The following is a 24,715-nucleotide window of genomic DNA, read 5'->3' on the forward strand; positions in this document are numbered from 1 at the left end:
CAACATATTACAACTTTGATTGTTCTCCGTCATAATCTATTTCTCAAAACTAATAGGAGCCTTAGATTACTAAAGAAGAAAACAAGCTTGAGGAAATTTTAAAATTATGAAATTAAACATTTGTGGTATAAAAGGAGCACGATTAGATATCAACTTTTGTCGATTATTTCAAATAAATTGTAAACCTAACAAGTCAAAAAGAGAGTTCTATGCAATGCTTTTGTCAATAATATTCTTTATTATAGGTCCTTCAATCAAATATAGCTTAGATGTTTGAAGACTGATAAAGTTGATAAGTTTATAGTTGAATTTCACGAAGTCTGGTATGATGACACTAGTTAGGTCCTAAAATTGCAATTAAAACTAAAAGGTGAGCTACTATTGGTTGTCAACGATGAAATGTTGCATCAATCATGTTAAGATGGATCATGGCTGTCAAATTCATGATGACACAATATACCAATGTCCAAATTGATTACACCTAATAAAAGCCTCTTGTTCATTTAAATGTTGGTATATTAGATCCATTAATCTTTCATCATCTAGTGGGCATCACTAAAGATGTCTACGTCGAACCCCTTATTAATTTCTTTACCCACAATATTGTTTGTTAACTCGGCATGCCACGTTATGTTATCTCATACAATTGGCTAGCATTTCAAAGCATAAAGAGATGCAATTCATTGATCAACTTACAACAAAATTTTGGTCAAGCTATTCACAAAAATCTTCATCAAGAATAAAAGAGAATGGTTTATCAAAATTATAAAAGCATTATGGGCATCAAATTACGCATATGGCATGAACTAAAGTAGTTCTCCCACTTAAGGTTATGTTGCCTTTTGCTTTGAGTAGCCATCAAATATTATCTCACTCAAAAGCAAAATGCTCATTTGTGAATGAAAGAGCTCGAGTCTTTTACTCAAGTGGGTCCAAAAGATTTTACTTTACATACCCACATATGTTTGAGTCACTGACAGCTCTTCTTACTCAATCAAGTCATAAAAATAGTTGTAATAAGAGAGCCCCCATAATATCAATTTTATAACAAGAGTTGTCTAATTTCAAGCCTATTCTACATGACGAGTTCAAGTGACCTGGATCAAAGAGATTTTAATTGACAAATAGGTCAAATCAAAATTAAAGAAATAATCCACGCATACGAAAGCATCAAGTTAAGTTTGGTATCATCATCAAATTAAGATGCCTTAATCCTTCATTAACTTTGTTAAGCATAAAGCAAAGATGGAAAGGATTTTTCTTCTTTAAGAAGTTCAATAAAAAACAAAGCATATAACCAATGTTATAACGAATTTTACTCAAACCCCGATTTTGAACCTAAGAAAATCTTGTCATTTATAGGTTTATCAAAGCATTAAGCATCTAACGAATGCCTTCAATTATTGCCCTAAAACAAGCCTCAAGGGTTAGTTTACCAATTCCGCATCTTTCATTTTGTCTATCAAAGCAGAAAGCATATGATATAAGGTATGCTAGTTCTCCTTACCAAGTCGATAAAGATAAATCAAATTAATTCTTTCATTAAGTCCATCAAATTACAAAGCACAACACATAAGGAACTTTACATGCAATTTCTAAAAATTTTCAAACTTAATTTCTCATCATCAAGTCCAAGCACAAAGCATCAGACTAATGACAACATCCATTCACTCAATAAGTTTATAGAGTCGAGCCTAAGAAACTCAAATCTAATGCCTAAGCCTAGAATCAAATCTACCTTAATTCAAAAACAATTTTTAGACTTCAACAAATTTCCTCAATTCATGACAATCATCAACCAAAGGCTAATCTACAATGATGATTACCTACATGCCAAAGTTTAAGTTCACTTTTGCTTTGACATTTATGAATGTCCCTTGGGGTTTAAAAAGCCAAATATTTAGCATGACAATGAAGCAAATTTTTGGAGATTCATAGGTCTGCTAGTGTATAAAAAATATGCTTCACTTTATAAGCACACCAAATTTCATAAGAAACACTCATAATGCAATGGGTAAGTTCTGTGCACGATATTTTTAACATAGCGGGAAAATATATTGTATGTTGCAAAATTTCTTGTGTGACATGCAACGCCTTTTTGGGCGTCGTGGGTTTGAAGACTACACTTGTAATGTATTAGGACATCGATTATGTGCGCTATTTGGTTTGCTCATATAAGCCCTCTTATGCAAGAGAAATGCCTAGAGACAGGTAAAATTTTATCTAGATGAATTGCAAGTGACAAAAAATAGAATTTCTTGATTCATATACAATTTAATGATAAAAATTCTTAAATTTTATAAAATAAGAATAAAATGAAAGATCAAAATCTAAAACATGGTACAAAGATTAACACAAAACTTAACTCAAATCAAACTTATAATGTACTTGTAGTGAGTTCAATGGCTAACTTATGAGCGTGAACAGAGCCTTCTCACCTCCTCTGGAATTCTCAGAATTATGAACTGAATGAGTGTTGAGATAAAAATGAACTCCAACTCTTTTATTATTTATTGGATACAAATTGATTCACCATAAGACCCACAACTAAAAGATAACAAATCATATATGAAAAAAATTATGACACCTTGAAGTACTTAATGGATTCTAACTCCTAAAAATTGCAACCGAATCACATCACGCAAGCGGATTAGATGCGATCTCTTAAAATTTGAAATGAAACATTCCACACATCTTAATGAAAATTTTTTTTGTGCAAACATTAAATTTAGATAATTTTAAATCCTATGAAGATAATGATGTAATATTCAACTCAATCACAATGGCTCAATAATTTTGCAAATGCACTAAAAGGTGTGTATGTCAAAACATCAATGTGCTCCGACAAATGTATTAAATGCTCAACTTTAAAGCCAAATACTATTGTGCAAACTAAAAATAAGATTTACTTAAATATTCACGCTTGGAGAACGATGGAACTCTTTTTGACAAGCGAGCAAGTATTTTTGAAAACTCATTGAACTCTCTTTTAAATTTAAAATCTTCTACATGTTATGCTTTCGAGCAGGCCGCCCTACCGATATTGTAGGGTTGTAAATTTCATATTTCAAGGCGGATCCTCCATGCCCCAATGACTAAGGTTGACATGATTTGAATCATATGATAAATATCCATGAATTTTTTTTGAAATAATCACAATCAATGAATGATTTTAAATATTCTACTCTTATTTTAAACAAACAAGTTCATTTCATCTTGCACTAGGAACTAAGTTCTTAATTGCAAAATTCACAAGGTTATTTTTTTCTTTTGTTTGCATGAGGCCTTAAAAGCCTTTAATAAAGAAAATTCATTTAAAACAATGCAATCTTAAGTATTGCGCCTATAAAGTATAATTGCAAGTTCTAACTTACAAACCCGATCTTCTGCAGATGGAGATAAAGTCAGACAAGGACAAAACCTTTCTTGAATAATATCTCTTTCCTTATCATCGTTATTATTGTCACCAACATCACTGAGACTTTGATTTCTGTGTTTTCCATCTATCCTTTCCTGTTTGAAATCTGTTTTTTTGTCTCATTCTCATTCTCTTAGTTGTTTTGCCTTTCAATTTTATTTAGGTCATGAACGGTCTCTTAGCAATGAATCTTCTTGGGAAGTGGATTCTCTTTTGAAGGTCAAATCCATCTACATAAGTTCTGCAATATTAGCGGCTAAAAGCCCTTTTTTCTACAAGGTAATATAAGTTGTGCTACTATGTTCTTCAGTTGCTCTTTTAAATTAATGGTATTTATATTACTGATTATTTGACATATTTTTTCTTTGTTGCAGCTTTTCTCAAATGGCATGCGGGAATCTGATCAGCGGCATGCTACCTTGCGAATTAATGAGTCAGGTTGTTCAAAAGTCCTAATATATGCATCTATACACATATCTGCATAAAACTTGAAATTTTTTTAAGGAAATTGTAAACATAAACCATGTAAAATTGCTACATTACTCTCTTCTGCGTGAAAATCTTTCTATATCCTCCATTCAGTTTTCTTAATAAACAAAGTTGTGTGGAAATTAAAAAAGGTGCTCAAATAACATAAACTGTTTATATGGTCTATCTGTTACATTTTGCCGAACACCCACCATTATTCCAATCATTTGGCTCAAAACAAGCAAAAAATGGGTTTGGACAATATTGTCATTTACTTATGGAACTGTAACATTTCCACTCTAATCAATGAACACTTCGAAACTTTTTGAACTTTCATTTGTGTTATTTTTCTTATATTGATTATTTATCAGATCATTCTTAGAATGTAGCACAGAATGATTTCTAGAATGAAAAGTAATGTTTTTAGTTTATTTCATTTGTGCATTCTATTTCCATTGAAATTTTTAATTGACATCACTTTCTTGTTACAGAGGAAGCTGCTCTTATGGAACTGTTGAGTTTTATGTACAGCGGAAAGTTGTCAAGTCTCTCAGCAACAGCTCTTCTAGATGTTCTTTTGGCGGCTGATAAATTTGAGGTTGCTTCTTGCATGAGGCACTGCAGTCAGATGCTAAGAACATTGCCAATGACTACAGATTCAGCACTCCTCTTTCTAGAACTCCCATCCAGTGTTTCTATGGCTTCTGCAGTTCAGCCACTTACAGATGCTGCCAAAGAATTTCTTGCCAATAAATATAGGGATATAAGCAAGTGAGAAAATATATTTAAGCATTAAACTCTTCATTTACATAACTCCAGCAAATAATAAGTTAAATTTGCCATTAGGTTCCAGGATGAAGTGATGAATCTACCCCTAGCCGGCATTGAGGCAATCCTGATCAATGATGACCTCCAAGTAGCTTCAGAGGATGCTGTTTATGACTTGGTGCTAAAATGGGCTCGAGCACAATACCCGAAACTGGAAGACCGGCGAGAAATACTCGGATCCCGTCTCGGACGCTTAATCCGATTCCCTTTTATGACTTGTCGGAAGTTGAGAAAGGTGCTTGCAGGCAATGAACTTGACCATGAGACCGCCGCTAAAGCTGTCATGGATGCATTGTTCTTCAAGTCCGAGACCCTGCATCGGCAACGTGCACTCGCCTTAGAAGATGTCATCAACCGACGGTTTGTTGAACGGGCTTACAAATATCGTCCAGTGAAGGTGGTCGAGTTTGATCAACCCCATCCTCAATGCATCGTTTATCTAGACTTAAATAGGGAGGAGTGTGCCAATTTGTTTCCATCCGGTCGTGTCTATTCTCAGGCATTCCACTTAGGTGGCCATGGATTCTTCCTCTCTGCACACTGCAACATGGATCAACAAGCCTCATTTCATTGCTTTGGACTTTTCTTAGGAATGCAGGAAAAAGGTTCTGTGAGCTTTACAGTAGACTATGAATTTGCGGCGAGGGTGAACCTGACTGGAGAGTTTGTTAGCAAATACAAAGGATATTATACCTTTACGGGAGGCAAAGCAGTTGGATATAGAAATTTGTTTGCAATTTCATGGACAGCTTTTATGGCTGAGGATAGTCAGTATTTCATGAATGATATTCTTCATTTGAGAGCAGAGTTGACAATCAAACAACCACAGCAATTGCTTCAGCGCTAACCATTCTTTTACTAAATCTTTTTTTACTCTAAGTGGACTTACACGTTAACTTCAATGATGATGTTACTAAACCTTAGTTTTTTTTTTAGGATGTTACTTTTGGTTTTGGATTAATTCTGATGGTGCAAATCTATATTTTGGAGGAAAATTAATAAATTTGTTGCTTGAGAACAGAAAATTTTTTTGAATCTACAATTGCTTGGGATGAAATGATTATGTCAAATGTAGCTTTTGATTTTGATGTGATGACTTCAAGTTTTTTGGGATGACTATAATTATCTGTGAAATGAATTATTATGAGAATAAAATAGAGTTTCTAAAATTATCTATTTGTATACTATTTATTTACTGTGCTGGTCTAAGAGGTTTCCAATTTTTAGACAATAAATTCAAGTATTATTGCATTTTTTTTTGTCTATATTCTCTTATCTTTATTGAACTGATAGTTTTTGTTTTGGCTTCGTTGGTATTTGCTAATATGTTGTGTTTTTTTTATATATAATAGGATTTTTTTATCAAAGCATAAATCATATGTTCGTTTCAATATAAATGTGAGTATAATTTAATATATCTAATGATTTTTCTTATGTCAAGATGTGGTTGATATATGTTTTCTTTTTGGATGTCAGAATTTTTAGATGAAATATTTCTAGGCACACTTTACATTCTATTTTTCTAAAAGTGATTATTTAAAGCATCATTTGTAAATAAAAAAAATAGGAAGAATTTTAAAAATAGATATAATAAATAATGTAATTTCTTAGAAAAGCATATTAAAAATAAAATTTTGAAATAGATATAATCGACTGTTTGATGGGCGATTTATTGTTGGCATGTTGAGTTTTCTTTTAATAAATACATGCAAATAGATAAAAAAAAATCTTAAATTTTTAATTTTCTTTTCAAAATGAGTGTAAAATTAATTATTTATATATTATATTTATCTCAAAATATATTTCAAACTTTTTTTTTGTTATTATTAAAATTGTGATAAGAATTATCTAATCTAACTTTTTTTAAAACATCCTTGAATTTAGGTATACACATATTAGAGTTATTTTTATACTCTAAAAATTAACTTCAAGACTTAAATATTAGTTTTTTTTATATTTTATTATATTGTTTTCTTATTATGATGATGTAGCACATCAATATTTCGCAATTTAGTATATTTCTCATAAACATACACTTAAATAGATATAACCAAATTCAAGAATTTTATTTTAGATAAAAAATTTAAATATTTTTTTTGACAAATATAGTATAGAAATAATTAATTTGACATAATTTTGAAAAAAATTATAATTTTTGGATTTACTTTTATCTTTTTATGAATACTTATTATAAAATAATTTTCATATTAGCACTAAGCTCCCAACATACATATCAAAATGGGTTGCGTACATTTTATACATTCAAATTTAATAAATTGTGTTGGACTATTGATTAGGTGTGTCAAAAAGAGTTTTCAGGCTGGGTTTAGGTCGAACCAGGAACCAACTCGCCTTCATTGGCCTAACCCAATTATACAAACATGTTAAAAATCTAAACCCAGAGCTGAACCGTCCTTAACCCGGGTTGACCTAACCCAACCTCTAACCTGTCTGGTTGCAAGCAAGGGAAAGGCCACAATCACGAGGGCGAGGACGCGACTAACATGTGAGTGAGCACAAGGGAAAACGCGGGCAAGGGTAAGCACTAGTGCGAGCACGAGGGCGAGTGCGACCATGGCAAGCGCTGGCGTGAGCGGAGGTGTGCAGATCCGAGGGCAATTGTGAGTATGAGAGCAACCATGCACATGCTAGCACGACCCAAGTCAATTTTGGGTTGATTTCTGATTTTTGAGTTTACCTGAACCCAAACCAAATTTGTAATCGGGTTAGGATTTGAAATCCAAATTCAATCAATTTTTCAAATTGGTTGTCCCAAATAAAAAATTTTAAGGTTGGACATGAGTCATGTCAAGTATTTACTCTCCTACTACTGATAAACAACCACATGTAAACCTATTTTTATTTCAACATTTTTTTAACACAGTGATTAATTTATGATTTCAAGGAACTTACTATACATTTCATCATACCTCAGAAATTTACCAAGGGATTATTTAATGTAAAGTATTTCAAATACATATATTTAAAAAATATTAGTATTTGATTTAAAATTTAAAAAATTAAAGTAAACTTTAAAAGTATTTAAAATCTACTCTCTTTTTTAATTTAGATGTATTTTTAAATAAACTAAATTCTCTATCATAGCATAGCCGACAGTAAGCCACCAACCAACGAAAACACCCATCACTTGCTACCTTGGTCATGACCATTAGTTTGTCACGCTCATTGAGCTTAACCGTACATTTATTTTACTTCAAATCAAATAAAACAAATAATTACCTATATTAATTTCCACATTTCAAAACAATTTTAATATTTCAAATAAGAATATTCTTTTTAATGTATTCGCTTTTCAATAAAGAAAACAACCCCTCCTAATGAACTTAATTTGGCAAGCAAAATTTGCTAGCAAAATATTTTTTTTTCTACACATTTCAATCAAAATTTTTCAATACATATATGAATCATAGGTAAATTCATATAATATTAACAAATTTGTGCTAAAAAAAAACAATAAATATTACATAAAAAAACAGCAGCAACAACAACAACAATAGCCTCGTCTTCAGAAATTTTTGTTTTTGTTGCTCGTTTCCCAGATCGCATTAAAAATACAAAAATCTCATGCCATTGTGAACAATTTGAACAGTTTGAATCGAACAAAATATGATATATATCATATTACGAAAAAAGAGTAATAATAACATAGTAGAGAAGCAGTACATTTATCTCAGAAATCTAAGAAAACCATTGGTCAATGAACAGATTAATCGAGTAGTTTGCACAGCTTGTTTGATCCCAAATATGGAACAGCCTTCTGCAGGATCTACAAAAGAATTATAAATGCAAAGAACATGCGAGTATAATAAGTAGCAATCTTAATTTACAAGAAATATGTTTGTTTTCATTTCAATACATCTTATTTTGGAAGATGAATATCATGCTATTCTATCCATGCTTTAAATTTGTGCTAATTAAGAACGATAAGCAGAAAGAAATGAAAGAAAGATACTCGATCCATAAATTTAGCATGCTTTGCCTTAAATTTGATTATGAACATTTTTATCGAGATTCATCTAGTTTTTCATTATAATATGCAACTGCATGCGCCCCTTAGATAAAAACAGCCTGATGCCTATATTAGAAGCCTCACACTCCATTTCAAAGACTTGATTGAATCAGGTAATAATAATACTGGGGCAACATCTCTAGGAACTTACGTTGATTGAAGTTATCTTGAGCCTGTTTAGTTCAAATGAATGTAGTTTTTAGGAGCTCAATCAAAGGTACCAAAATGTTAGATGAATCGGCGATAGGAGGAAGCTAGCCCGTAGAATCTCGTGCATAAACTAGGGATTGGGGCATCAACTAGTCCACAATGGCCTCATTTTTTTTATTGGGTCAATTTCCATACCTATAACAAAATGAACGTCAAAAAGTTGTATATGTTGGATATGTTCTTCTGCGGTCCAACTATACCAAGGATGTCATCGAAATAGACGACCACAAAGCTTCACAAGAAAGAACGGAAACATCTAATTCATAAACTGCATAAAGGTGTAGAACGCATGGGATAGTTCAAATGCATAAAGATCCATTCATAGAGGCCATCATGCATTTTTAATATTGTTTCCTCTTCATCACTTGGTCGCATTCGAATTTGATGATAACCATTTCTAAAATCTATTTTGGAGAAACATGCTGCCCCATGTAGCTGATTAAATAAATCATCGAGACAGGAAATTAAAAATCAATGTTTAATGGATATTTTGTTCTCAGCGGCTATACAAATTTGCCAAGATCCATTCTTCTTTGACAGGAGGAGAGCTGGGACACACCAAACCATTAGCAATCTAATCATCCACTTGCCGTTGGAGTCCCTCAATGGTCGCCCTTGGAATGAAATTAATAGCGTGTTATACTTCTTGCAGTGGAAGGTGTTCAGTTGGAATGGACACGGGGAATACATCAGAGTTGATGTAGCAATGACTGACTAATTTCAGGCAAAGGTGGCTGTTTTGAGTTTTATTCCAGCACAACTAAAGGCCAAACAGTGACCACTCTACCTGCATGAACAACGATTGAGGCAAAATTAACTTGCTTTTTGCTTTCAACGGGCACAGTCGCTTCAACGGCATCCACATAATAGAGGTGTCGTCTTTGTGGAATGAATAAGTATTAAGAAACCCATCATGCTTGGTTCTGCAATCAAATTGTCAAGGCCGTGGCAGCATCCCTAGGAACAACAACATACAAAACGTATTCCTGAAATTTTCTCAATTGAAAACTGAACCAAGCATTGTTTGGCCCCAGATACCTCGTTTCCCTTATTGAGCCAAGATAGTTTATATGGCTTCGGATGGGGTATAATTGGAAGATTTAATTTCTTCATTATGAAGGCTGGAAATCACATTCTCACATCTTCTCCTATCAATTACAAGATTGCAAACCTTGTCTTGAACGATACACCTCATTCGAAAGATGCTGTGAAGAAGCCACTCATTCTCTTTTTCATATTTGATATTCAGGATGGGCTAAACTACCAGTAACTCTCAGTCATCAGCATATAAAATTTGCTCTCCGCCTGGATTCTTTGCTTAAATCATTGTCTTTTATCAATTCTTTCACTGCTTCTTCTAGTACCAGTGAAACAATTCACCGATTTGAACATTCTTATTCTCTATGTCCAAAGCTGGAACAATTATTACGTCCTCCGACCGGATGCAGAGGAACATTCGGTCGTAGGCAAAATCGCGCCTATACCGAGGTGTACCGAGTTTTTGAAAAAACTCGGTACACCTCGGTATAGGCGCTATTTTGCCTACGACCGAATGTTCCTCTGATTCCTTACACCGAACCAAATAAAAGTTCCCAAAGCTTTGGCATTTAAAACATTTCGAACAGGCAAATTTAGTGTTATTGTTGGTCCTACCAGGCCTAGGGCACCTTCACGAATTGATCCTTCGGTTTGTCTACCTGAGATAGTGTTCTTGAATCAAATTCCCCTAGGATTTTCGGTTCCCTTCCCGACCTAATTCTGCTATTTGCCAGGTTGCTGCTGTCTCTCCACTTTGAGAGCCAGATTGATGACACCCACAAGTGTCCAATAGAGTTGTAACTGAACCACATTAGCAATAGAGGAAGCCGAAAAAATTGAGGAATTGTATTCCACTCCGGCTCAATCAAGTTGCATTTCAAACCCAACTACTTGAATTCCATGACAAAGCTCTGAACAGAGAGTTCTTGTCTTCGTAAATTATGTTGTCACATAAACATGTCTTGTCAATAGTTGTTATGATAAGAATTTTCGCTGCATTTCCTTCTGCATCTTGGTCCAAGGGGTGATCATGACTCTTCTCCTTCTCATTGCGGTGTTCGCTCTAAACTCTCCCACCATGGAGATGTATTTTTCTTTAGCTTGATTACCACAAATTTAACGATGTGATATTATGGTACCTCTTTGGAATTCAAGAATTCATTCAACTTTTTATATTCAAATGATGAATTCATCTGCATCTAATCTTCCAATTGATGAATTCGTCTAAATTCACCACAAAAAGTAGTTGTCAAAAATGAGAAAAAGTATAAATTTTTTTCATTCCTCAATGAATTTTATATATGTCATGGATCCTATTTATTATAAAAAAAAACCCCAAATATAGTTAATTTTCATAATCTGTTAGAATATGATTAAATACATCAAGTTTCATGAATTCCAGCACATAGGCATATATCATGTGCATTGTAATGTTGGGTTGAAGAAAAGAGTCGTCGGACCCTCATAGCAGGAAGGTCACTCCTTCGCTAGAAAAGTGTCGTAGTGGAAAGGTTAGGTTCTTCATTTTCGCAATACCATTGATTGCTACAATCCTACAAACTACTAATTGCAATAGCCCCGCAAGCAACCAATTGCTATTGTTCCTCAAAATGTTGATGCTACAGTTCCAAGAGCCATTTAAGGAAACCACCCAAAAAAGAATCTCTTATTCTTACAATCTCCTAAAAAACCATAGAAAGCAAGAAAGAAACGTAAAACACACGTAGCAGTAAGAGATACAATCCTAGGGAAAGGAAAGACAATGTTTGCATCATTATTTTATTAGGGTTACTATATAAATAGTAATCTTTTTAGCATTTTGTTAATAGATATCACATCACAAACTATGTACGCTAAAGCGTTTGAGTTGGCAAAAAGGTTTTGAATAATTAAGTGGATTTTTTTAGTTTGAGAAATGAAATACAAATGTCCAAAGAATGGAACAAAAGTGATCAGCAAAATAAAAAAGGAGCATAAGCTTCAGTAATGCAATTATTGCATCATTGCATAGGTAAATCTTCATGTGTGGTTACTTATTAAGGCTTTGTTTGGGACGATTTTTTTATGCTTCTTAAAGCAGCTTTTTAGTACAAAAATTAATTTTTATACTAAAAAGATGCTTTAAGAAGCAACTAAAAAGCTGTCCCAAACAAAGCCTAAGTTTTATGTCAAGTGAAAAGCTGGTAAACATTGAAATACGGACCTCAAAGCTTCACATCCCCAATATAGAACTCATCAACCATGTCAAAAACACGAGTTGCATGTTGTGGGCTGCAAGAAACAGAAAAGAAAATAGGTAAATAGCCTAGTAGTTAAACGGATTTCCTATTTCAAGGCTTGTATACTCTTTGCAAGATGTATGATATATAACACATGAAATGCCTTCTTACTACTGCACACTGATGGAGCTTGAATCAAATATCTGCTTAAATGTTTTTGTTGCATTTAAAATTGAATGAATCTTAGCATAATTACAAAATCTAGTTAAAAAATCTCTGCATTAAACAACCAACGTGGAAGACAATCCATTTCCATTTCTAGTTACAGCAAATCAGGTAGGTCATACATGAAAAGCATGAACATTCTCACTTTCTCAGCAAGCATGCTTCTAGTCATCTACCTTCTTTCATTTAAAATCCCCCAGCTGGGTCTCCTAAGAAAATTTTGCTGCTTTTCAGACAAGCATTTTGGAGGCATACAACGCAGAAGGAAAACCTAACAATCAATGCATGGGAAGGTGATAAACTAATCAGACCAGATTCATCCGGAGTAAATTCTGCAGCCTTGTAGACAGAATCATTTTGAGATGCATGAGCAAAAGGAAACCAAACAATCAAGGGATTGGAAGGCGTGTCAAAGACAATGACATAAGATGGCATCAAGGATTTCAATGTCTGTAAATTAATTAGTATTTTAAGTTTAGGAGATACCATGAGAGAGAGAGAGAGAGAGAAAGAGAGCCCAATAATAACCCTTAGCATCTTTGATGTAGAACGGATATTGGGGGGGAGGGGATCATTGAAATTTGAACTTCAAACTAAATGGAAAAGGGAGGGAAGGGATACTTTATTAATCCCTTAAATAGAGTTCTATTTTTTTGGGAAGGAATTAATTAAAATAGGAGAGAGATTGGGGGCCTTAATAGAGAAGCATTAATTAAGTAGAGAGAGGAGATAGGAGAGGGGGCGGCGAGTAGAGAGAAGAGAGGGTTTAGGGAAAGAGAATTAAAATGAGCCTTGATTAGAGTTAATTTAAACAACTTGAGGAAAATTGAGGAAAATTAATTGAAATCAAATCCAATCAGAAATTTAATTAGAGTTAATTTAAACAACTTTCCTAAAATAAGAATCCTAATTTATGAAACAAATTCAAATTCAAATTAATTTGAATTTTGAATTTGAATTCATTACCAAATTAAGATGTATAAAATAGGAAGGCTTTGAATACAATATGAAATTGTGGGAGCCAATGGGAGAAAGAAGGTGGCTGATGGCTATGGAGGTATTAGGGTTAGGGTTTGTGAGGGTGTTGGCGGTTTGGAGGAGGGGGGAAGATGGCTGATTAAGCTTAGGAGGGGGATGGGGAATTTCGGTAGGGAAGAAGAGAGGGTTGTGGGAAGAGGCCGGCGGGTTTGGGTGGAGAAGGGGATGAAGCCAGCAGGTTTGGAGAGAGGATGGAGATGGTGATTAGAAAAAATAAAGAGAAACAAAAACAAAGAAAACCGTGAGCCTAGACGCTTCATGCGGCTGACGGGAGTTGTGTTGCCCTTCACCAAGGGGGGGAGCCCTTCCGACTGCCACATATCTCATAAACCGATTACCTTAAAAAATCTTGAGACTAAAAACACTAATGAATATCCTATCCTTTTTTTAACCTAAAGTCCGAACTCATAACAATCACACCCAAAATCTTTGGGTATCCTGCCTATGTTCAAATTCATAGGCAAAATAGAAAAAAAATTAGATATAATAAGAGCACTAAGTGTAACTTTGTTAGAAATTCATCCACCCAGAGAAGTTATAAGTACTATCACCCCTCCACCAAAAAAATCCTTTTGCCTGTTGGCATCACTTTTGACAAACAAAAATCCTATTTCACCAAACCTTATCTTCAAGGGGAGACTGAAACCGAGGAAGTGAGGAAAGTGAGCTTGCCCCACTTGACCTTCCAGCTCCACCTCAAATCGATCCACCAAAATCTAAAACCAAAGCCAGGGAAATTAAGGACAAAGTTATTATGGATAAAATGAGATTTGGATGTATATATTCCATGCATACAAATCCAAACTAAGTTTCAGAGCATATCCAAGAATCTAAGTTGTCCCCTAAAATTGAGGTAAAAATAAGTTCACCTAAATAACCTTAACTCATGTGCACTCCGTAATCAACTTTGTATCCCTCCATAATTTCTCACCTTCACACAAAACTTTCCATGTTATACTAAATAATATTCATAATCCTAATAATATTTTTGAAGCCTTATCTGATGAAAATTGAAAAGTGTTATGAAAGATGAAATGCAAGTCCTAAAGAATATTAATACCTAGGAGATCACCAATCAACAATAGGAAACAAACAAATTAGCTACAAATAGGTGTTCTCTACGAAATATAAGTTGATGGTACACAAAATATATATAAGGCAAGATTGGTATCGGAAGGATACACTCAGACATACGACATTGACTAACAGAAAACTTTTGCACTTATGGCCAAGATGAACACTGTGAGGATCATTCTCTTACTACCAACTAATTATAACTGGCATCTAGAACAGCTAGATCTAAAAAATGCATTCCTACATGGGTACTTCGAGGAAGAAAATAAGTATTGAGATTTCACTATGATTCAAGAAAAAATCTGGGGGTGATAAAGTGTGTAGGTTAAAAAAGATTATATGGGCACCTAGAGCATGGGTTGAAAGGTTCTCAAAAGTTAGGCTACTAAATGGTTATCGCAAAGCAAAGGGGGACCATACATTATTCTTCAAGCACTCAGACTTAGGGGTAGTCATAGTTTTGTTAGTTTATGTGGATGATATTATCCTGACGGGGAATGATGAAAAAGAGAAAGTGATTCTAAAGAAATATATTGCTAAGAAATTTGAGATCAAAGAACTTGGTAGATTGAAATGTTTCCTAGAATTGAAGTGATCCACTCTAGTAAAGGAATCTTCATTTCACAACAGAAATACATTATTATTCTTCTTAAAGAAACAAGTAAACTAGCTTGTAAACTAGCACCAACACACCAGTAGAACCAAATCTCAAATTGGAGGAAGCTAAAAAGGATCCAGACATAGATAAGAGAGCTTATCATAGACTTGTGAGAAAATTGATCTACCTTTCCCACACTATAGCAGATATAGCCTTTGTTGTAAGCATAGTCAGACAGTTCGTGTAGAATTCAAAGCATACTCACATGCAAGCAGTAGACAGAATATTGCACTACCTCAAGAAAAATCAAAGAAAGAGGATTCTCTTCATAAGAGAATGTGGAATAATCCCATAAGCTTATACTAAAACAAATTACGCAAGATCACCAGCAAATAGATGATCTACCTCAAGATACTGCACATTTCCTTGGGGAAACATAGTTACATGGAGGAGCAAGAGATAGAATGTGGTGACAAGGTCTAATGCAAAGGCAAGGTTTAGAACTATGACCTTAGGCATATAAGAGCTAGAATGGATCAAGATAATGCTAGAAGACCTAAGGATCAAGTGGGAATGACCCATGAAACTACATTGTGACAGCAAATCAGCAATCAACATTAGCTTACAATCCAATTCAACATGACCAAGCACATAGAAGTGGACAGAAATTTCATACAGGAGAAATTGGACAGTAGACTTATTTGTATTTATCATATCTCATCAAAAGATCAGCTTGCAGAAATTTTTACCAAAGGACTTAATAACTCTACCTTTCTGAAACTAATTACCAAGCTGGAAATGACAAATCTGTATTGTCCAGCTTGAGGGGGAGTGTCCAATATTGTCCCAGCCACCCCTTCCCTCTTGTTCCATGGCCAACATGGGGATTCGTGGGAGGGTCACCTACGCCAATCTCCTTCCATATTTAAGTGGCTAATTTAGGAAGGATTATATTAGTACAATTATGCATTATTCTGTAATTATTTGCTTCATTATTAAGATATATTATATAGATTTATAAATAGGCAGAGCTTTATGCAGTAAAATTAAACCTTTTTTCTCTCCAATTTTTTGAATTTAACAATAATACAGTCCTCAATCATCGAACCCTAGTGTTCATCTAATATCTTGGGTATCGGATTCTCAATTGTTATACTCTCAAGTCCTTAGCAGCTATTCCCCAATGCTCCCTTGGTTCTCAGTTAAAGGACACTTTGGATTCTATCAACCTAGGAACAAAGTTGTGGGCCCATGATCACCTGCAACTCTTCTAGCTAATGTGTTAACAAGTAAAGGTGGTCGGTCATGGGGCAATCTCGATAATGCCTAATTGCACCTTAAAAAAGGCGAGTCAAATATATGACCCACAATTTATATACTTACAATCTTATTTAAAAGTCATACAAGAAAAATGTTTGAGGATGAAAAATGGAATATAATGTCCAAGAAGTTATAATTTGATCTATAATAATTTGAACTATAACAGGTGCAAACCCAAAAAAGCCCTCAGTTGAATCGCCTCCAGCATGATTCAAAATGGCATCCCCGCCTGGATGTTCTTCCACATATGGAGTTACATTATACACCTGCATGGGGAGAACAAATTGCATTATAGTTTCAGTGATTTATAGCACAGAAGATCGGGAAATGGAAACTTGGATAGAAATTAAAAGCAAGTCTTATAACAGAACCTTGTCTTTGACAATAATCCAGCAGTCATCCCTCTTATTATGAAGAGAAACTTCCTCCTTAGTATAAGTTTTCAATTTCTAAAGACAAAAAGGACATTAAAAAAAAATGAGACATGTAGTGGCATCAGCAAATAATCAAAAAAGTTAGGTGATATACTTCTATCAGCAAGATTTTTAGGAGTTGTTTGATTCATTGTTGCATTGATAGCAATGTCATCTAGATAACAATACTATTTATCAAAAACAATATATTAGCTTTATTTTATTTTATCTAAGGGGGTCTGAAAAAGGAATGTAGTGTAAAAAAAAATGTGGTGTAAAAGGAATACTTTGGAAGATTGTAAATGAAATGCATGACATTACTTTTTAGTTTGGTTTGAAGTTGAGTATATGCAATGTAAAGTGCAAAAAAGTTGTGGCCGAGGTGGTCAGCAGTGGTTGGCGACCTGCCTTGTTAGGTGGCAGCAAGCGGTGGCAAGTGGTGGTTGGTGGTGGTCCGCAGCAACAGGGGGGTAGCAGGTGATGGCCGGCGGTGGCGGTCAGCTAGTGGTGGTGTCGGCGGTGGTGGCCGGCAGTGGTTCATGGCTGTCGGTGGTGGAGGGTAGCAATGGGTGATGGTGGCTGGTCTAAGGTGTTTGGCTGCGCCCTACTGTGGTGGCCAACTAAAGGCCGCCCCCGGCGGTGGTGGCTGACCAACGATAGAGAGTAGCGACATGAATTGTTTGCCGATCGGTGATGGTGGCTAGTCAAAGGTATTGACGACCGCCGAAGGTGGTGGCCTGCTAGAGGTGACAGCGGTGGTAGCCAACCTGAGGTGATCGACGGTGGACGGCGACAGGAGGGGGTAGTGGAGGGTAGTGGCGGCTAAAGGCGGAGGTTGCCGGCAGGCAGTGGTAATGGTGATGAGTTTGTGGTATATCTGAAAATCGCCCATATCGGAAGAATTCTAGATACACCATAAATGAACTAACTGGTGTATTCAAAATGCCTGAAATTTTACTTCACATTGCTTTTACTTCAAACCAAAAATCAATATTTTCAAAACCCCTAAATTTGGAATATTTTACACCCTATTTGCAGCAAGCCAAATAGACCCTAAAAAGATTAACAGTGATTATTAACATCCCTTTTGTTGACATTTATTTTAGCCTTCAGAACATAAACTGACATCTAGAAGTCAACAACAGATTATCTTAAACAAATCAGATTACTGGATGAATTCAATACCTTGTTAATGATTTTAAAAGGAATAAGTGAGGTGGGTTTGGTCGAGGAGTGTAGAGTGAAGCCAACATTTTACGACAAAGGCTAAGAAAATAGTAAATGCCAATTCATGATTTAAACAAACTATGTCCTAGAATTTCCCATGCATGCTAAGGTCATAAACATAAATTATTACTTCCAGTAAATAAGCAGCACCTCATTTAAAAATAAGAACACTGTTTGCAAAGGGAGAAATCTGTGAGTTTTCAATAAACAATTCGACATTTATGCATCATGACCTTAATTGTTTTATCGGTGAAGACCAAATGAGGGAGAGCGGAAACAATCATTGAAAAGGAAATAGGAACAAGGGCATGTGCAATGCATGAGATTCCCGTCAATATGAGGAATGGAGAGTGGCTTATGTACAAAATCACTCTTGTATTGCAAAGTGATTTGCCTCTGCGATTCTAACCCAGGATCTTAGGAAACCAACTCTTTGCTATAGTTTGACCCTCTTAAATTGAAATATCTATTTTTAAAAGAGCGTATTTGAATGCAGAAGTACTTGACTGGTTTTCAGCTTTTAATCTTGTTAATGTATGTGACATCAAGACGTTTATCAATAAAGGTAAAGACATTTTGACTCCTTGCATACACCACAGAGCTCATAACTTTAAAGGCATACCTTAGCGATAGTCTGGAGATCCCCTTCGGTTTTACCTGCACCAACAGATTTTGTCGGATGATCCAAATAGCAGTACTATAACTAAACATATCAAATGCTTACATTGCTACCTTTTCCTGCAGATCTTGGATATAGAAATAGAGCTCCCAGGAGAGCAGCTAAAAGCAACGCCACAGCAATCATCTCCATTTCAAGTGAGCTCCAGCGGTGAGCTACAAAATCCAGTAAGGCACTTAATGAATTCACTTTCCATCAAATCATTGAAGATTAGAAGGCAGCAGAAAACAAAGATTTTTTACAGGACATCATGACTAACATTCAGCAATATGTTATGCAATCCTGAAAACCATACCAAACTGCAGAAATATTGAACCGCAGCAGAAGGAATAAGAGGAAGAACATGAAAGAAGTCATCCTATAGCATTTGAAATAAGTTTCAAATTATGCAATTGGGTATAGAAGAGTTTTACGTTTATGAGGTGAGGCATAAGCCACGAGACGTTAAAACTTAAAATTAAACCATTAAATTAATAAAAAATAAAATAATAAACAACATACTTAAGACAAAATAAGATCATAACTAGTCAAATTAAGATCATAACAGGTCTCTCACACAATCAACAACAATAACAACAACATCAAGCCTTTGTCCCACTATGTGGGGTAGGCTACATGAATCCTTTTCGCCATTGTGCTATGTTAAAAGTCAAATTCTCATTTAAATCTAATAAAGAAAGATCATTTATAATATTTTCTAACCAAGTCTTTTTAGGTATACATCTACATTTCTTAATATAAGTCAAATCTAATACCTTAACTTTCCTAATCGGGTCATCGGAAGGCCTCCGTTTAATGTGACCAAACCATCTAAGGCGACTCTCTCTAATCTTATCTTCCACGGGAGCTACTCCAACCTTTTCACATATATGCTCATTTCGTATCCTATCTCTAACGGTAAAGCTCCAATTCTTGTTGAGAATTTTGGTCAAGCTTACAAGGGTAGTTCACCAAAATGAAAGAAAGAATACAAGCTGATTTTCTCCAGTTGGGGGCTACAAGTACATACATAACCTCAAGATGAGCTAGCAGCTACCATAACCTTTTCATTATCAATAAAAAAGAACAATTTTTTTTATGACATTAAAAATCAAGCATTGAGTATACAACTAATATTTTTTAAATAAAAGCATGTGTTATTATGAGAGTATCAAATAACTAATGCTGAAGCTTCACCAAGATCAAGAATGATATGCCACATATAACCATCAAACAAGAAATAAAAATCACAACACAAAAGATGCTAAGATTTATGTAGTTCAACTTCAACCAAAACTACTCCCATCTACTAACAAATATAGAAGTCAAAACCATGGTATGCAAAAGGAATGTACACTCGCGACCCTTCATGGTCTACTATGAAGGAGCACTAATCACCCTTCATAAACCAAGTAACAAGTACACTCAAAGAATAAGCCCAATAGAATCTCTCATAGACAAATTAACTATTTCTCATCAAGATATCGAACATCAAGATGAAGCAAGCCAAAACCCTTGCTAACATCGCTCACCAAGAAACAAAAATTAAGAGGTCTTCACTCCAACAATCTCTTATAGCGAGGGTAGTGCTAAATCTTACATGAAATCATAATCCAAGAGGGTATACTATAAAAGTTGAGAACCATGGGTTAAGAAAACCTAAAGAAGCATCCTTTGCTTATCATCAATGCATACATATCAAATAACTATGTAAATTTTGAGATAAGATCCCTTTCCCAAACACACAAGATTCAAGACCCATCAAATGCATCACAAGGAACTGGATGCAAATCTTGTGGATGGCTATCACACAGTTTGTCATTAGCATAAGTCCTATGAAGGGCATAAATTCCTGTGACCACATGTTCTTAGAATCCAAACATGTCCTGATTTTGACTCCTCAATGCGTGGTATCATCTATCTAATTCCATTCTCTTTGTCTAAGAATGTTTTGAATATCTTTACTATTGAGATGTGTTTAACAATACTCCCCATTGATTCAATGGAGAGGAAAATTGGATATCCTATATGAGTCTTCTTCAGGTCGAACATGCTAAAAAACTAAAGCCTCAATTTGTGCAGTCTCTGAACATCTGCATGTGACCTTCAAAAGCAAATTTCTTTCACACAAAATAGATTCATCAATACTAAAATTGCATCCACCACGAAACTTCTGTATTTCCAAAGTGATTATTTGATTGCTCATAATGGTGCAATGGCGTGAATTGGCACCACGACAAATTGTGCAATGCAAACAAGATCCTTATGATCACCTACTAAATTTCTCTCATCACCTCCTATCAGAATTTATTCTAAAGCTGTTTCTACACTAATTATTTAAAATTTCACAATTTAATGTGCACCCTGAGCGTCAACTCAGGATGAGGAACATGCAAAGCACCTTGAGGTTTATGCCGCTCAATGGGATAAATGAGGTGTATGCCTTGATTGAGATACGCATTAAAGCACACATAATGAGGTGTATGGCTCTATTTCATGATTTGTATGAAAGTTTTGGAGTATAATGAAGATCCCTTAATTATTAATGATGTGCCTTCATATAACGAATAATTTATGAATGATGAAAATGGAGTTTCATCATTATAATTACAAGAGGAAGATCTTAATATTGACTTTTTTTATGGAGGAAGGAACCTGAACAATAAAAGTTGACAAATGAGTAACATAAAATGTAGTATAAAACCTTGTGTAATAGGACTTATGAAAGGTCAATATAATCATTATTTTAAATAATATTTTTTATTAGATTTTATTTTTACAAGAAATGATTGAGATTAAAGATGATCAAGAAGATTGGAAGGATATTCATACAAGTGAGGTTGAGGGAGATGAGAAATCAATCAACTATAATATTGATTCTAATGAAGGCCCTCTAAGTGATAGATAGAAGTGGGAGGGACTTTTGAATTCGAAGTACTAAGTCATAACTAGTTTATTTTAAACTTCTTGTTTATGTTAACTTGTTTATCTTAGACTTCTTGTTTATTATGCAATGTTAGTATGGCATTTTATAATGTCATTTTGGCACTATTAGATTATTCTTAGATGTTTTAATGGGAGAAAGTCAAACTCAAATTTTTATGATGTTACGTTTTATAAAGGCCTAAGAAGGATTACTCTCAAATACTTTATTTTTGTATTTTATTAAATTTAATGCTTTACTTTTGAGGCTTACACCTCGCCTCACCCAAAAATAAATCCTTAAAGCCTCATTGCGCAATTCTAAACCATGCCTATAACCACAAAGGTAAGATTTTTCCACTTTCATAGTATGTGCTGCTCCAACAAAAACCACAACCACCCATTAACTATTTTTGCGAAGTATTCAATTAAGAATAATTTGATTGCTAAAAGAATCATGATTCGATGAAGGAAAAAATTTTTTGACCAATTAAATATCTTGATTTCAAACTTTATGGTCATCAATCTCATAACTGAGCTTTAAACCGAATTTGTTGGGGCAAGGACACTAAATAATTTGAAGTAGAAGCAACACCAAGATCGAGAAAGATATACAACAACCAATCACAAAAGAGAAGAAAATCATCCTTCACTTAAGAGTTATCATAGGCATATCAAGGAGGATACCCAAGCAAATACATGATCTAATGTCCATAGCTCGCATCCCAAAGCATTGGAAGAGAATCCTTCAGATGCTTATGGTGTAGCTTTTTCAATCTTATTTGAAATGCATCTAAGAGAGAGTGCATCGTGGAAGCCTCTAAACATGGCCTAAGAAACCCTAGAGAACCACCCTTCACTTAGACTTCTCATGGGCATACCAAGGAGGATACCCACACAAATTTCATGAAAGGATTTATTTCCCATTGCACATGATCTGATGTTTATAACATGAATCCCAAAGCATAGCATTTGAATTCTGAGGATGCCTATTGTACCATTGGTATGATCTGATGTTTATAACATGAATCCCAAAGCATAGCATTTGAATTCTGAGGATGCCTATGGTACCATTGGTGCACGTCCGATAAGAGCAAAAATCCCAATGACTGTATGCCCTTGAGGAGAATCCATGGTGTTGATCCAAATCAAGAAATAAACTTTGATTTTTGCTCCTCAAACTGTCATCCCACCCGTCCCACTCGATGTCCCTCAATAAGGAGCATCATGGATATCATTAATATGGAGTCCAGTTTAACATCCAGTTTATTTAACAAAACTCTACCATAAAGCAATTTGCTTACAAAGAAAACTTACAAAAAGGAGGTTGACATATATTAAACAATGATCCTTCAGGTTTTACGAAAAAATGAAAATTAAAAAGACCACAAAATCTATGCACTTATTTCAGACAAATATCGCACCATTCCTAGTCTAGTTTCCACCACAAAAAATAAATAAATAAATAAACATTCTTGGTCCAGCAAAAAGAAAATATCAAGTCGGAATAGTTGAAATTAATTCTTCTTAATTAAACAAATTCTAACGAAGTAGAAAAATTCATTTTAACAAAGGAAGCAGAGCTTGTCAAAGAATTACCTTCCTGGCAATGGCAACCTGTTCACAATGTAATCCGGCTTCAACAAGTAGCAGCGTCGACTAAAATACATGTCAATGAACGGATTTCATATGTTCGATCTCTGGCTGCTGATTTCAGTAGAATGGAAGCTGGGCCGACGAGCTAGGGTGCCCGCCGAAGGTCGCTTGATCGAGCGATTCAGAATATTTCTCGGGTGTTGTATTTAGGGCATCTTGAATCAATTTTTTTTATTTTTCATTTCAAATTACTGTAATTATCAAATTAAATATTAATTCATTCTTAACCAAATTTTATTTTTAATACAAAAAAGAATATTCTATGTAGAATATTTCTCTTCTTCATATTTATAAAAAAATAAAATTCTATAAATAATGTGACACACTCATAGTTGCAAAAATATATTTCTTTTTGACATTCGGGTTAAGGCTCATGATATGGACGTTTGCAATTCAGTTGGAGATGCTCTTAGGCTAGATTTAGATAAGGTTTGAGCTAAATATCTCATAGTAAGTATTTTTGCCCTAAATTCTAGATTTCATAAATTCCATATTTTGACAAATTTAACTGCATAAGCGCATGAAGGGGAGAAATTGTTGGAGAGTTAGAGAAATAAGATAATGAAAATAAGAAAGTGTCAGTGGAATAAAGAAAGTAGTGCAATTTTTTCTTCTTCTTCTTCTAAAAATTCATGTAGAGCAACATAGTTTTAAACAAAACTAAAAAAACATACTGGCATACTAAAAATACACCTTTTTAATAATACCACGGTTTCCATTTTTTAATAATATTTAAATAGTAAACTAAATTTTGCATTAATAACAAACACAATCCCTTAATGCAAAATTCCAATCCCAATATTTGAAATCTCTCAAATTTTCAAAAATTGTGAGCTTTTTGAATCCATAAGCAACTTGATATTCAGTAGAACAATACTTGATTGCAATAGTTCCTTTTGCCATAACTTCTCTCACAAAATGGTGTCATAGTTCTATATACTTCAATCTTTCACGAGCATCATATTTTTCATCATAAATATTGTAGATTTATTATCATAATATATCTTTGTCACCTTTAACTGAGGTTGCAGAAATCTTCTAATATTATCCTTATCTAGATTGGTTGACATATTACTGATGAAGCTGCAATATATTCAGTTTCTAAAAATGATAATGTTGTATTAGCTTGCTTTTTTGTACTCCAGGATATTGCTCCAGACCCAAAATTGAACATAAATCCACTTATGTTTTAGAATATGTCTAATCATTGTTAGTAAAACCAACTAAATTAAAGTTAAAAACTGATTTGTATCAAATCCCATTATTGATTATCCCGAATGTAGTGAAGAATGCATTTAGTTGCTCCAAGATAATGTCAAGAAAGATTATATATGAACTTAGAAATAAGATTGATATAGTACATAATATCGGGT

General features: G+C 34.3%; 2 protein-coding genes across 4 annotated transcripts; one reads left to right on the forward strand and one right to left on the reverse strand.

The window, feature by feature from the left end:
* Nucleotides 1–3,540: 3,540 nt before the first annotated feature.
* LOC110115547 (BTB/POZ domain-containing protein At2g46260-like) lies at nucleotides 3,541–5,745 on the forward strand. The gene is made up of 4 exons (XM_020848812.2): nucleotides 3,541–3,697; nucleotides 3,793–3,856; nucleotides 4,378–4,657; nucleotides 4,733–5,745. Exons 2-4 carry the CDS (start codon nucleotides 3,808–3,810, stop codon nucleotides 5,559–5,561), a joined length of 1,158 nt encoding a protein of 385 aa, XP_020704471.1. The 5' UTR covers nucleotides 3,541–3,697; nucleotides 3,793–3,807; the 3' UTR covers nucleotides 5,562–5,745.
* A 2,473-nt stretch (nucleotides 5,746–8,218) lies between these two features.
* Nucleotides 8,219–23,467, reverse strand: LOC110115512 (cytochrome B5-like protein). 3 transcript variants are annotated; one of them, XM_028695508.1, is made up of 7 exons: nucleotides 23,286–23,467; nucleotides 18,839–18,940; nucleotides 18,729–18,763; nucleotides 16,838–16,915; nucleotides 16,641–16,732; nucleotides 12,196–12,263; nucleotides 8,219–8,492 (listed from the first exon to the last, which is right to left on the reverse strand). In XM_028695508.1, exons 2-6 carry the CDS (start codon nucleotides 18,915–18,917, stop codon nucleotides 12,197–12,199), a joined length of 351 nt encoding a protein of 116 aa, XP_028551341.1. In that variant the 5' UTR covers nucleotides 18,918–18,940; nucleotides 23,286–23,467; the 3' UTR covers nucleotides 8,219–8,492; nucleotide 12,196. The 3 variants fall into 3 exon arrangements, with proteins under 3 accessions (XP_028551341.1, XP_020704432.1, XP_020704433.1); XM_020848773.2 differs by having other exon boundaries at nucleotides 8,219–8,501; XM_020848774.2 differs by lacking the exon at nucleotides 8,219–8,492 and adding an exon at nucleotides 10,556–11,674.
* Nucleotides 23,468–24,715: the final 1,248 nt, after the last annotated feature.

Source organism: Dendrobium catenatum, unplaced genomic scaffold (genome assembly GCF_001605985.2).
Source record: "Dendrobium catenatum unplaced genomic scaffold, ASM160598v2 fragScaff_scaffold_651, whole genome shotgun sequence".
Lineage (NCBI taxonomy): Eukaryota > Viridiplantae > Streptophyta > Magnoliopsida > Asparagales > Orchidaceae > Dendrobium > Dendrobium catenatum.